The sequence below is a fragment of the Cervus canadensis genome, chromosome 28 (assembly GCF_019320065.1).
Source record: "Cervus canadensis isolate Bull #8, Minnesota chromosome 28, ASM1932006v1, whole genome shotgun sequence".
Lineage (NCBI taxonomy): Eukaryota > Metazoa > Chordata > Mammalia > Artiodactyla > Cervidae > Cervus > Cervus canadensis.
This window is the reverse complement of record NC_057413.1, coordinates 11,030,172-11,045,208: the sequence shown is the minus strand read 5'-3', so window position 1 is coordinate 11,045,208 and position 15,037 is coordinate 11,030,172. Positions and strand designations below refer to the sequence as shown.

General features: G+C 49.9%; 1 protein-coding gene across 14 annotated transcripts in view; it reads left to right on the top strand.

Moving 5' to 3' along the window:
* Positions 1-15,037, top strand: part of ATXN1 (ataxin 1) — a 404,850-nt gene that overhangs the window by 376,048 nt on the left and 13,765 nt on the right. For all 14 annotated transcript variants that reach the window (XM_043449232.1, XM_043449225.1, XM_043449231.1 and 11 more), the window contains one exon: positions 5,412-7,485. In XM_043449232.1, coding sequence (XP_043305167.1) covers positions 5,572-7,485 — 1,914 coding nt within the window. In that variant the 5' untranslated portion in view covers positions 5,412-5,571. The remainder of the gene's footprint in view (positions 1-5,411; positions 7,486-15,037) is intronic.

Genomic DNA, 15,037 nt, shown 5'->3' with positions numbered 1-15,037 from the left:
GACCCCATCACTCCACCCTGGGCATTCCCGCCAGTATCCCCTTGCCTCAGGACTTTGTGACCTTACCAATGCTGTACACTATTGCACTATTTATTCTGTTACTGAGAATACTGTGCTTTCTAAACGAAGCTATACCAACTTTTAGGTACCAAACCCAACTGTTGGTTCAGATTGAATGGGCAGTCAAACAGAAAATTCCTGGGCTGTTTGAAATGAACTATTCTTCGACCAGATCTCTCTAACCCTACTATTAATTGAGCTATTGAAACCAAGGGTAGGGCATTTATTCATTTATTGTTCATTTAGTATTTTTGACTTTGTGCCATCACTTCCAGCTTCTTAGAATATATTTGAATATTAATTGCAGGTAATATATTAAGCCAGCTTCTCGATAGCTCAGTTGGTAAAGAATCTGCCTGCAATGCAGGAGACCCTGGTTCGATTCCTGGGTTGGGAAGATCCACTGGAGAAGGGATAGGCTACCCGCTCCAGTATTCCGTATAATATAGTAAGCGCCCCTTCCAGCCTTCTGTTGCCTCTAAATATGATAACCAAAATGCTTAATAAAATGTTGAACAGAATAGAACTGAAAATAGAGTTCTTGCATACCATTTGCCCCACACTGACATTGAACAATTAAGGTCCACGATACATACTGGAAACTAAGTGTTTGATGAATGACTATGTGATACACTTCCTTTGAGGTATGCTTATTCAGCTAGCCATGAAGCTATCTAATTATGCTATCATCTTGCAGACCTTTCTCCATTCAGGAAATTTCGAGCATGTCAGAGTTGGGCCTACTTCTGACATTTAACCTAAATGCATTCTGCCTTTGCACTACACAGACCAGCCTGTTTAATAATTCAGTAAAACAAAAGATTTGCATGCCAGGACTTCAAAAATCCTTGCCAAGTCCTAGTGGCCCCTCCCATTGGGTCCAGGTGTCCTGCCTTTTAAATGGTCGCTTACCAGGCTCTATTTCCTCCTCTTTAAACGAAGACTATGTTGTGCGTGGACATTACATGCCAGACAGTCACGGGTTTCACTCAAACTGAGAATCTCGCAGGATGGAGGGTGCTGGGCCGAGCAGCCCAGTGGATCGCCCTGACCTTGGAATGCATGTTTAGGACTGTATGTATCAGATTCTAGGTGTGTCTTCCTTTCAGAGCAGTTAGCTGTTATTTATGGGACTTGGAATTGGTCGGGATCATCTCATTTTCCTGTCACTTCTGAAACAAGCTGAATCCACGGTAATGGGTAGGGGTTACAGGGATTTTTGAATGATAGCAAAGATAGAAGTGTCTTCCTTTATTAAAGTTTGTTTTTCCTCCAAGAGATGACTGAATCATATGTATAATTTACAATAATAGTCTTTTTAAAGTGTGTTTCCTTAGAGTTTTTGAAGACAGAAAGAACCAGAAGAAAAGAAGCATCTATTATTTAGAACTGTATCAGGTTTAGGTGACCCCAAAGGAAACAGCTGAGTTCTCCCTAAATATTCCTGTATGTACTTGGTGGATGAGTCATTTCCGACTCTTTTGTGACGCCGTGGACTATAGCCCGCCAGGCTCCTCTGTCTAAGGGATTTCCCAGGCAAGAATACTGGAGTGGGTTGCCATTCCCTTCACTAGGGGATCTTTCTGACCCAGGGATCGAACCCAGGTCTCCTGCATTGCAGGTGGATTCTTTACTGTCTGAGCCACCAGGGGAATAACCCTAAATATTAGCTGCTTGTCTCCAAGGCACCATCAGTTCTGTTTGCTCACAGCACCTAGTTTGGTTTCCCAGCACCTACTCCGTTAGAAAGAGGCTGAGATGTTTACTTAGGAGCTTAGGTGTACAGGCTGAGTTTCTCACACCTTGCTGTGCATATGAATCATCTGGGGATTTTGTTAAAATGCAGACTCTGAATCAGGAGCTTTGGGTAGGACCTGAGTCTCTGCATTTCTAAAGCTGCTGGGGGAGCTGGTCTGAGGACCACACTCGGAATAGCAAGGCCATATGCCACTGAGCTAAATTTTAAGGTACTGGTGGAGAGAGAGCTATAAATGTAGATGTGAAGATGCTTAAGATGAATCTATTCAGAACAGCGATTAGCAGGCAAATCATATGTAGTAAACCTTATATAAATTTGTCTTGATCCATCTACTGACTCCCTGTTCATTTCCCCTTTCCTAATAATAATGTTTAAATGTGATCTGCATGTGTGGCCCTTTGGTAACTTTGCAGTTACGTAATCATGCGCAAGCCCATGTTTCTGTTGTGGCAGGTGCATCTGGAGGTGCACGCCTCCTCCGGGGGACTCAGGTGAACGAACCATTGGTGTGTTTCAGCACTGAAAAGGCAATTAGGGACATGAAGGCCACTTGTCTGCAGCTAGAAAGAAACTCTAAAAGCAGACATCCACTCTCCTTTCTTTATCTCTCCTTCCTAGGCTCTTTCTCTCTCCTTTTTCCCTCCTGTACTTTCCACCTTCATAGTTTATCTCTCCGTTTTTTGTTTTTTTTTTCATCCCGTGTACCATCATCTGATGGACCAGGGACACAGTGTCATCCTTTGACGCCCTCTCGTGGTTCTCTGAAAAGATAGCTAGACACAGTCCCTGCTCTCACGGTGATTTCCCCTGCTGAGAGATACAGACAGCACAGAGAGCCGATGAAGCACAGGACAGGGACACGTGCCCCAGAATTACAGAGACCCAACTCTGTAGCTACACTGGTAAATAGGAAATATGGTCCTTCTAAATGTGGGAGGGTGAGTTGAAATTTGTATCAGTCTGGCCCCAGGGTTGCTCCAGTTAATCTTTGTATCCTTGACTTATTGTCAGTGTTATCTGGAAAAAGATGTTTATCAGGTGTGGACCACTTTTTAGAAGAGTGCATTTGAATTTGTGTATTAAGGCCGATATGTTTTAGTGGTCCATTAGCAGAAAAACCAGCCATGGAATCTATAATGAGATCTTTAAGGCCAACAAAGCCACCCAGTGTCTCTCAAAACAAACAAACAAAAAAAGTGTAAATAAACCAAGGCACTGCTAAGAACCAAGTCAGCATTGTTTTTTCAAATTCACTAAAGCTGAATTCTGTTTTAAAAAGTACCTTCAGAGGGGTTTTCTAGTTTTGTGTATGGTGCATTCCATTGTGCAGCAGTTTTACATTTGCATTGCTAATGGACCTCTTTGCAAACGTGTTTGACATTTTACTTGGCTTTGAAAGGACTTTTATGCTGCTATTTTCTTCTTCCCTAGAGCTGCCTTGGGCTAATTAACCTATTCCCTTACTGGCTGGGCCTACTATATGCAAATACCCTCATTCTGGATTCTGACACACTACTCTTACATGAACATCCCTAATGAAATCCTGTGGGGTTTTATTGGAGCAGTGCTACTGTGGGGCCAGCAGGGGGCGCATGGAGCAGTTCACGTTGAGTCCATCTCCTAAATTACTTTCCTTTGCTAGTCCCAATGGGAATGCCAGAGCTTATGCAGTTCTCTTAGAGTAAGTTGAAACCTAGAGATAAAAGATCAGTATCAGCACTTTTTAAGCACTCAAAAGGGTCAACTGTTTTCAATTTTGGTAGTTTAATTTTATTCTGTTGTTGGTTTGAAAACAGCACTGTCATCTCAGGAGATTTGTGTATATTAGGTGTAAATTACATGCCATGCACTTCCTAGGAGAAGGCTATACAGAATGCAGTTACCTGGGGCTTAATAAAGCCAGAGGTTGGGAGGGTAACGCTGAAAACTGCTGCCTTACTGTGTCTGTTTTAACATCAGACTATAGAAAGCGAGTCTGGGTAGAAGAAATGCTAAAACCCAGGTCCTAGAATTCCCAGAGCCTGATTCAGCAACTTCCCAGGATCACAGCACAAGACAGCTCACAGCCTGTAGGCAGCCGTCACATCCGCCTCCTGTTAGCCTAACTCCTGTTGGTTCCACTGATGATCTGCCTCTTGTCAGGTGGACATCTGTCTGCCTACACAGTCCTGGTAACAGAGTTCGGTGGTTTCCAAAGACTGAGATAGGTGTCCATGAAAACTGGCTCCCTCCTTGTATGTCCTGGTTGAAACACAGAGGCCTGATTGGTCTAGCAGAGGCTTCATCTCTAGGGTTCATGGTGGACTGGCCCTTTCCAAGGAGAAGAAGGTGGAGAGTATTCAAAGAGCACTTGGAAAGGAAGTAAGAGGCAGAGATGAAGCAAGCATGTTGCCCTCATTAAGGACACCCTCAATGCCTGATTATTGCATTTTTAAAAACCAAACCATGTTCCTGTTTTAACTGTCTCATAGATTCCTTTTGGCTGTTAGCATATGAGTAGCTGTACTGGGAGCTGTTTGGAAACGTGTAGAGAACAGAATTATTGGGGGCCGTCCCTGCTCAGCTGGCCTGTATATAGTGTCTGTGTGTATGTGTTAGGCAAGAGAGAATTGTTGTATACCCAGTATGGACCCAGAGTCACTAGAATCTTTGAGTAGTGCCTATGGCAGAGCTTCCCTGATAGCTCAGCTGGTAAAGAATCTGCCTGTAATGCAGGAGACCCCGGTTCCATTCCTGGGTTGGGAAGATCCCCTGGAGAAGGGAAAGACTACCCACTCCTGTATTCTGGCCTGGAGAATTCGATGGACTGTATAGTCCATGGAATCGCAAAGAGTCCTAGAGGACTGAGCCATTTCCACTTTCACTATGGCAGAGGAGGACTCAGATAACCTGTGAAATCCCCTGGGGGACTTCTGTTCCTAAACTGGTCCTCCCAGTGCTGGCTCAGAGGACGGCTGATACTCACTGGTGCCATCCTCCTTGTAGGCTTCATCTGATCCTCCAGAGGCTGGGTAAACATAGAGCTGAGGAGTGGGAGGGCCATTTCTGGGAGGGAAACTAAGAAATGCATTGTTTGCCCTCCGAAAAGAAAGTGAAGTCGCTCAGTCGTGTCCGACTCTTTGCGACCCCGTGGACTGTAGCCCGCCTGGCTCCTCTGTCCATGGGATTCTCCAGGCAAGAATACTGGAGTGGGTTGCCATTTCCTTCTCCAGGGGATCTTCCCGACCCAGGGATAGAACCCACGTCTCCCGCATTGCAGGCAGACGCTTTAATCTCTGAGCCACCAGGGAAGCCCAAAAAGAAAAGGGGGGAGGGGGGCGGGGAGAAGAGGGTATTGAGAGAGAGATCTTAGAAGACTTACTAAATCCATAAAAAAGGTTTGACTTGCTGCATGCCTTAATGATCTTCCCGATGTCCTACCCAATACGGCCAGCGTTTTACCTGCTCTAATAGTGGGGCTGGCGGCAGGATTTTGAGGGATTCACATTAATCTCGCGGGAGGGTGTTCTTTTCCGGTGTTGATGTTCTGACGCCCTGTTCCCCCCACCCCCACCCCTCTCCCCCTTGGTCCCGACCCTCTGCCTTTTCCCAGATTCCAGAGCAGCTGCTGGAGGATCGCACCCACGGGGAGATGATTCCTCATGAAGAGCCTGGATCCCCTACAGAAATCAAATGTGACTTTCCGTTTATCAGACTAAAACCAGAGCCAGTCCGACAGTGAAACGGTCACCGTGGAGGGGGGACGGCGAAAAATGAAATCCAACCAAGAGCGCAGCAACGAATGCCTGCCTCCCAAGAAGCGCGAGATCCCCGCCACCAGCCGGCCTTCCTCGGAGGACAAGGCGGTGCCCAGCGACAACCACCGCGCGGAAAACGCGGCATGGCTCCCCGGCGCCCGGAGCCACATGGGCGGGCGGCTGGGGCCGGCGGGGCCCCCGGCGGAGCTCGGTTTACAGCAGGGAATAGGTTTACACAAAGCGCTGTCCACGGGGCTGGACTACTCCCCGCCCAGCGCGCCCCGGTCCGTCCCGGCGGTGGCGTCCACCACGACGATGCCGGCTGCGTACCCGCCGCCCCCGCCGTCCGGGGCCCCCGTGTCCCCGGTGCAGTACGCCCACCTGCCGCACACGTTACAGTTCATCGGGTCTTCCCAGTACAGCGGGCCCTACACCGGCTTCATCCCTTCCCAGCTGATCTCGCCCACGGCCAGCCCGGTCACCAGCGCGGTGGCCTCGGCCGTGGGCGCCGCCACGCCCGCCCAGCGCTCCCAGCTGGAGGCCTATAGCAGTCTGCTGGCCGACATGGGCGGGCTGAGCCGAGCCTCCGGACACAAAGCTGAGCCGCCGCCGCCGCCGCCGCCGCCGCCGCAGCACCTAGGCCGGACCGCGGGGCTCCTCCCCCCGGGGTCCCCACCGCCCCCGCAGCAGAGCCAGTACGTGCGCATCTCCAGCTCGCCACAAAACGCTGCGCGCCCGGCCTCGCCGCCGGCCCTCCCCGTCCACCTGCACACGCACCCGACCATGATCCCGCACACTCTCACCCTGGGGCCCTCCCCGCAGGTGGTCGTGCAGTACACCGACTCCGGCAGCCACTTTGTCACCCGCGAGGCCACCAAGAAGGCGGAGAGCAGCCGGCTGCAGCAGGCCATGCAGGCCAAGGAGATGCTGAACGGGGAGGTGGAGAAGGGCCGGCGGTACGGGGCGCCCCCCGCGGCCGACCTGGGCCTGGTGAAGGCGGCCGGCAAGGCCGTGCCCCACCCGTACGAGTCCAGGCACGTGGTGGTCCACCCCGGCCCCGCCGACTACAGCGTCCGCGACGCGTCGGGGGTGCGGGCCTCGGTGATGGTCCTGCCCAACAGCGGCACCCCCGCCGCCGACCTCGAGGGGCAGCAGGTCACCCACCGGGAGAACTCGCCGTCCGCCCTCAATGACAAGAGCAGCCTGCACTTGGGGAAGCCCGGGCACCGCTCCTACGCGCTGTCCCCGCAGCAGGCGCTGGGCCCCGAAGGCGTGAAGGCCGTCGCCACGCTGTCCCCGCACACGGTCATCCAGACCACACACAGCGCCTCGGAGGCCCTCCCAGTCGGGCTGCCGGCCACGGCCTTCTACGCGGGCACGCAGCCGCCGGTCATCGGCTACCTGAGCGGCCAGCAGCAAGCGATCACCTACGCCGGCGGCCTGCCCCCGCACCTGGTCATCCCGGGCACCCAGCCCTTGCTCATCCCGGTGGGCAGCGCTGACCTGGAGGGGTCGGGCGCCGCCTCGGCCATCGTCACGTCGTCACCCCAGTTTGCTGCAGTGCCTCACACGTTCGTCACCACCGCCCTGCCCAAGAGCGAGAACTTCGGCCCCGAGGCCCTGGTCACTCAGGCCGCCTACCCGGCCATGGTGCAGGCCCAGATCCACTTGCCCGTGGCGCAGTCCGTGGCCTCCCCCGCCGCCGCCGCGCCCCCCACGCTGCCGCCCTACTTCATGAAAGGCTCCATCATCCAGTTGGCCAACGGGGAGCTGAAGAAAGTGGAGGACCTGAAGACGGAGGACTTCATCCAGAGCGCGGAGATCAGCACCGACCTGAAGATCGACTCCAGCACGGTGGAGAGGATCGCGGACAGCCACAGCCCCGGCGTCGCCGTGATCCAGTTTGCCGTCGGGGATCACCGAGCGCAGGTAACATTGCGTCCGCATCACGCAGGTAGGGGGACACCGCGCCGTGCCACCTCCCTTACCTCCTGGCACCGTGACTTTCTTCCAAGCGGCAGACTTGTCTGCGGCTGTGGGGGTGACTGAGGGTTTTCTTTCACTTTCACTTTGTACCTAAAGGTTAGACTTCTCACATTCCCCCCAACCACCGTTCTCTTAAGAGAATTAAGCCCTAATGCACCCCGAAGCATTCGCTGTTTGTAATGAATTAATTTCTCTGCTTCTCCAATGGGGGCTGGTCAGGTACCATGCTTGGGACAGTTAAGAAAATCACCACTCAGGTTATTTTGCTGATGATGTTCTGTGGTTTAGATGAGTAACCCTGATTAAGAAAAGCCATTTTCCACCTGCACCCCCCCCCCTTTTTTTTTTTTGATCAGAAAAAGACTCTGCTGGTTCAGGGGAGAATGTTAGGTGCCCAGAGTTGCCATATCCCATTACAACAGTGTTGTAATAACAAAATAACAGTGTTTTGTTATTGTTTTTATTTATTTATTTAACTTGGCTGTGCCGGGTCTTAGTTGCAGCACTCGGAATTTGTGACCTTTAGTTGTGGCCTGTGAACTCTTTGTTGCAGCATGTGGGATCTAGCTCCCCGACCAGGGGTCGAACCCAGGCCGCCTGTATCAGGAGCTTGGAGTCTTAGGCGCTGGACCACCAGGGAAGCCCCAACATCCATGTTTTAACGCGTAGGTTTTGTTATCATTTAGGTATGGTGAGGCCAACAGAGGAGAATACATCTGCCATTGAAAAGGTGGTGTGTTATACTCAGATCCCAAGAAGAGGGGATATGCCAGGCCACGTGGGTTGATGTGTGGAAGCAGCCCAGGGTCTGTTACAAGGCACTAGAAGGGAGGGTACAGGAGCTGACCCTAGGTGTCTGATAGTGACCCAGAGAGTGAAAGTCCCATTCAGTGAGGAGGAAGCTCGGGTGTGGGTGTTTTCTTTGCAGGTGAAGAGCATTATCCCTGGCAGGGGAGCTGTTAGCTATGGCTAGGAATTAGCTAACCCAGGGAGGGACAGACTCTCCAGTGTCAGCAAGACCCCAAGACCCCAAGATGTCAAAGCATCAGATACAGAGAATAAAAGGCATGGTTCATATAATCTGGAAGGTCAAGGCTGTCCCAGGTGATCTCCTGGACTTCTGATAAATAGGAGCCCCAAGGGCCAGATGCAGCCAAGCTGAGTCATGTTAAAACTGGAACCGTGGTCAGCTCTTAATTACCATGAGTTCCTCCAGTCCACTCTTTTCCAGCTTCTTAAATCACTTGAATGCATTTATTCCGCCCGTGTGTATGAAAACAGCAGTTTCACTGCCCAACTTGCTTGAAGTCAGGTTTGGCCGCCAGGCGGGGAACTTCCCAAGCTATAGAGCCTCAGTGCCTCTGGGAATGGGATATGACAGCACCTCCTTCAGTTTGAAATAAGTTGAAAAATGGTCAGGGCGTAGCTGGTATTTGGGACAGTCAAAGATAAACAAACTAGTTAATGGTTTGAATTGTTTTTAGAATATTTTTAAAAAGATCAAGTGAGGTGGGGGAGTCTGATTTTCCAAAGCATTTTCCAGGACTGCTTGTGAATGTCCGGATGTGGGATCTTGCACAATATCAGAGGGCCTGCGTTGCCAGATGCTTTTAGCCCCGAAGACTTTTCTTTTTAATGGCGAGATGTCGCTGTGAACTTTGGTGAGGCCGAAGAAAAATTTCTCAGGGTTCTGATGCCAAAAAAAAAAAAGCAAAAATCAGGATATTTGGAAAAGGGCATCATTATGTAGGACTCCCTACCCGTGTCTGAGTTTCTGCTCCCTATCCGCATCCTACGTGGATTATGACTGGATGGATCCTCATTGAAAAAAGAATGAGCTGACTTACTAGCAAAGTTGTCTTTTAACAGACCCCAAGTGAAGCCTGGGAAATAAACAAGAAGGAAAAGTAATTTTTTTTTCTTTTCATGATCCTTGTAATCCTTAAAGCACTACTGTGAACAGAGGTAAGCAGAGGAAGAGGGGTTATTTTGAAATGCAACTATCTCCTCCCAGCACCTCTTTTCAGCTTTCAGTAAAGAACAGCTCTGAGCTGCAGGCTCATCTCCAAGGCCACAGGAGCCCCCACAGACCAGAGCCTTACAGACCTCTAGGTTCCAGATTGACTGGCAGTGTGGAGGGAGGTAGCATCGCTGCGTGCTTGTCCCGCCCGATCCTCTGCAGAGCGAATGCTTAAACGATTGAGAAATCGGCTTCCATGTGTGAAGTCTCATTTCCTTCCTGTCGCCAGGCCACCGGTCTCTTTACTGACGGCCAAGGTGCAAATTAGAAGGTAGCGGGTTTGTCAGGGCCTGTTCTCAGGCCTGTCAGGCCGCCCCTGTGTGGCCCGGCCGCCCGCTGGGAAGGACTCAAAAGGGTGGCTGGGGTTCCAAGCTGCAGAAACACAAGTGCAGGGCCCGGCTCGCCAGCGATGTGTCACTTTACCCAGAAGCCTATCAGAAACAGGCTGACATCATCCCAGCTAAAATACTCCACCAGCTGTGTTTGCCACAAGTGACGGGGGCAGAGGCAGCCGAGAATCAGAGAAAGGGAGCAGGGAGAGGGGCGGGCGAGAGAAGAAAGGTCCAGATTTAATTTACACTCTTAAGGGCTGAGGGCTTCCCTTCCTCCTCAGGGGTCTTTCTGAGGGGTTTTCTCCCCTGGCCTGGAGATCCCGTCTCGGTCTTCTCAACCGATTAGAAATCTCTTTAACACTTGCACCCATTAGGGAGGTTGAGAGATGTGCAGAGCGTTTTCACTGAATTAGCCAAATCACGGATTTGACTGGGAAAGTTGTGGGAGGAAGGGGGTGGTTTTCTAAAGGATGGATGACTTTGTGACCCCTGGCGTAAATCCTGAATGGAAGCAGGACCACAGGGACGCTTGACTTCGTAACCTACCCCGGGCGTCCCCGGTGAACGCGGTGTGGCTGGTGGGAGAAGCCCCGAGCCTGGGGTCTGGGCGGTGGTAGGAGGAAATTGTCCCATCTCTCTCTGAGCTAGGGTTTTGCTCATCACTAAAACGGGCAAATGATTCCTTATACAAGATCATATCCTCAGCATCCTCTTGGTTTTTGTATTCCTTTGCTTTCCTGCCGTGCAGAACAGCCCTTGTAAAATTTACTGGCACCCACTAAGCAAAAAATAATAATAATAATAAAAAGGGGGAGGGGATATACAGGGAAAGTTACCTGACTTCATGCTAATAGCATATAGATCCAGTGAGAAAGAAAGCCACCCTGTATAGAAACAAGGGGATTTTCACTGAGAGATTATTTTTAGGGGCCGAATTCCTAATTATTATTGTGATAAGAGACCACCAGGGTGGTGGATCTGAAGCTTCGTGTGAGGCAGTGTAGGAGAAAAAAGCTTTTGCATATTCGTCCCCATCCCTGTGGTTTCTTCATTCCCAGAGCAGTATTCCTTGGCCCAGGCAAAGTATCCTTGCATCCCAGTTCCCCCAGGCTGGTTCTCCTCCAGGAGAATTAAAGGGGCATCTCAGGCATTGTCTGTCAGCCTGTGTGCACCACACGAAGCCTCTCAGTAGCCACCCATGGTCTCCTGAGTCTATGGTGAGCTCAGAAGGGATCCTGAGATGATAGTAACATCCACATGGGAGCCAGTGTGATTCAACTGGAGGGCAGAGCATCGTCTGCTTGGGTGGGAAGCAGGTTAACTGGTCAGAAAATGCAAGACCTGGAGCTGAAAAGACCCGAGGCTGAATCTGTCCTCCACCACCGGAGCTTTGGGACTTGGTGCACACACGCTTCACAGTGCAGATGACACATGCGCCTTCCATCCGGCTCGTGTTGTAGTGTGAAGAATGAAAGTGGTTGTAAGAATGAAAGGAAAGTGAAGCCAAGGTGTTAGCCGCTCAGTAGTGTTACTCTCTGCAACCCTGGGGGCTGTAGTCCCCCAGGCTGTGTCCATGGAACTCTCCAGGCAAGCATACTGGAGTGGGTTGCCATTTCCTTCTCCAGGGGATCTTCTCAACCCAGGGGTTGAACCTGGGTCTCCTGCATTGCAGGCGGATTCTTTACCATCTGAGCCACCAGGGAAGAAAGGAAATTCGCTCAAAAGAACCAGTTCAGTATGTGGGTAGTCAGCAGTGTTAGTTTTACTTCCTTGCTTCCGCTTGGGTGGGACTTTGACCCTGAGAAGAGAAAGGTTAGGTCCTGAAAAGTGAATGAGTAAAAGGCTTCATGCTCTTACAAGAACCTTTGGAAGGAGGGCCAGTTTAGCAAAGTCTGAAAGAAGGCTGAACTTTTCCAGTGAGCCTCATAAGCCATTTCACTCTGCCTGTGTTCCTGCGGCATAGTCCCTAGGAGAGGTCCAGGAGCATCCCTCACCATCACTGTTTCTATGAAGGAAGGTCCATGATCTCACGCTGGCCTGTGTGCACATTACACTGTCTGCTTTTCCTGAGTGTGAGCTGGACTAGAGGGGTCATTTGATGGCTGAGCCCTGCACATCAGTGACCAATGCAGAAATGGGGGCTCATGCACCTCTCCTTTGCAGAAAGGATCTGGGCACCATGCCCACTGAGGGACCCCCGGCCCGGGACGGCCCCCCTGGGGAGCCCTGGGCTTCCATCTCTGAGCAGCCGCCGTACCCCTCCATCTCATGCTCCCCAGGCTCGACTTTTCTGAAGAGTACACGACATTTTGTCAGAATGATCGCAGGACGTTTAATCTGTGATGAGGCTGCTTTTTTCCCTTAGTGCTGGGCCCTGTGTCTCATTAGGGCTGTCTGTCGCCTCCCAGAGTCAGGAGCTGCCTGCTTCCTTTTACCTCCTTGGTGGCAGCTTAATATTCCGTGTCCTTTTCTTCTCCCAACTCGTGTGTGTGTGTGTGTGTGTGTGTGTGTGTGTGTGTACACATGTGCTTGCACGCACACACCCATACAGCATGTTACAATGACGTGCTCGCTGCACAGTCCCGGGTTCAAATCCCAGATGAGTCCCCCAAGATGAAAGGTTGTTGCTGAACCACGCAAAGACGCTGGGATTCTTGGCCTCCGGAGGAGAAGAATTCAATCCGGGGCCAGAGACGAGGCTTGATCGCTCAGAGCTTTTGTGTAATAAAGTTTTATTAACGTATAAAGGAGATAGAGAAAGCTTCTGACATAGGCATTAGAAGGGGGCAGAAAGAGTACCCGCTCGCTACTGTTAGCCATGGAGTTATATACTCTCTAATTAGTTGTTACATTGAATCTAAAAGAATGTCTGGAGGTTGTAAAGACCTCACTAGACCTACTCCCATAATTTACATTTTAAGATACTAGGATTAGCCAGGTTTTTTCCAGAGACTGTCCACAGGCAGGATACATTATTGCTATATAATCCTAAGGAATGTAGAGGGAAAATGTTTGTCCTTTCTTCCTCCTTGAGAATTCCAGACCCCTCTCTCCTTGGGGACCCCTAGACTTCTTATCAACCTGCCTAGGAAATGACTGTCTCACATTCCACTATTTTTTCATTTGACCTCGGTGTTCTGTGAGCCGTCAGTGGCTGCATTATGCATTTAATGGGTTAACTGGTGCCTTAAAATAGCCAGAGCCCTCCTGCAGGCAGCACTGACACCTATATAGTCCCTAGGCAGCCAAGGCAGACGGACTGCCAAGCATTTTACACATGGGGCTTGGTGGATGTGAACCCTGATGAATCAGAAAATGGGTAGTGGCCGCCCTCGATGCAAAGCTCATTGCTGGCCCTGGGGTCCAGTGATTGGTGATAATCCTCCCAGCTCTAATGCCAGAAAGGCTCCAGCAGAGAAGCAATATCAAACACATTTTTGTCTGTGTTCCCTCCCCCTCCCCTCAAAAGAAGAAAAATGCTCTGCTCTAGCATGTGTGTGATATAAGTGCCCCCAGCTTGGGGATCTTACATGTGTTATTGAAGCAGATTATCTGGGACCATTGTAGTTTATAGCTTTTTTTTTTTTAAGTAGACTTGATTGTTGAAAGTAGTTTTAGGTTTCTAAAAAGTTGAGCAGAAAGTTCAGAGTTCCCAGACACCTAGAGTTTCCTGTTACTAAAATCTTGCATTTTAATGGTACATGTGTGACTTGTAATTGATGAGCTAATATTGATACATTATTATTAACTAAAGTCCATACTTTATATTAGGATTTACTCTGTGCTCTACATGCTGTAGGTTTTGATAAATGTGTAATATCACGTATCCAGCCTTCCAGTGTCCTAGAAGATAGTTTCCCCACCCTAAAGATCCTTCATGCTTTACCTATAGGTGTTCCTCACCCCACCCCCTACCCTGGCAATCACTGATCTGTTTCCATCTCTCTAATTCTCCCTTTTCTAGAACGTCATGCAGTTGGACTCCTGCAGTGTTGTAGCCTTTTCAGACTGACCGCTGTCACTTGGGAACATAAATTTACAGTACCTTCATGTTGTTCTGTGGCTTTGAAAGCTCATTTCCTTATAGAACTGAATAGTACATGTTTGTTCTTTAAGGCACGCATTTTCCCTGGTAGGGAGGGAACGCAAGTGGGACAGACCCGTGTGCCCCAGAGCCGCCCCGGTCACCTGCCAGTCGGGTCTCTGGGAGCCAAGAGACATTGCGAGAACAACTCAGCTCATCCGTCATGTGGGGCTTGTGTTTGGAGGCGTCTCTGTGCTGGGATGTGGGTTTAATGAAACAGCTTCCACCAAAGACTGAGTCAGGCTTAGCATGAACGTGATGAAATGTTTTAAATAGAACACTCACAGACTCTCTTACACTCGACTGAAGAGGTGTGACTGTTTTTATTAATGATTTTTCAACATTGAAGTCAATGGGGCCTCTGTCAGCCCCTCCATCTTTGCTCCAGTGTTTTCAATTTTTTTTTTTTTTTGACATGGAGAATGTGGTCATGAGGAGAGCAGACGGACTTTTCTCTGTGGGTGAAACAGGACCCAGAACTTCACTTGCAGACAAAGTTAGGGATTCCCAGTATAAGCATGTCACCAAAAGTGAGAGGTCCTCACTGACGCCCACTTCTGAGTCATGTCCTCACTCCTGGAGGCAGGCAGAATGTGTACATTTGCAATAGGCTCGAGAAGAAAATGCTTTGTAAAACAGATGCCCTTCACATTTGTGAAAACAGGGATTCTCATGAAGGAAAAGGGAGACAAATTTAAACAACAGACGTTTTGTTTTCTTTATATCTTGCTTTTGGTGATACATACATATGTGTGTGTATAGACAGAGCACCAATCTACTGTTGAAAAATACAACCAAACAGCATAGATGTGTGTCTAGGCATGCACGGTTTAGATATGGTGGTCTTTAAGTAGCTAAAGGTATTTTACTGAACTTACACAAGAGCTGAGAATGATCATAAAAGGCGGTCATTCGCCAGATCAGGAGGCGACACTAAATAATTATCAGCCCAAAGTGAGGATGTTACCTCCCTGTCTTGGTTTCTTCATCTTGAATAGCAGTTGCAGGCGATCGTTTTAGAGGAGCTGGTTTAGTGGGGCTGGAGAGAGGGAGGGGAGG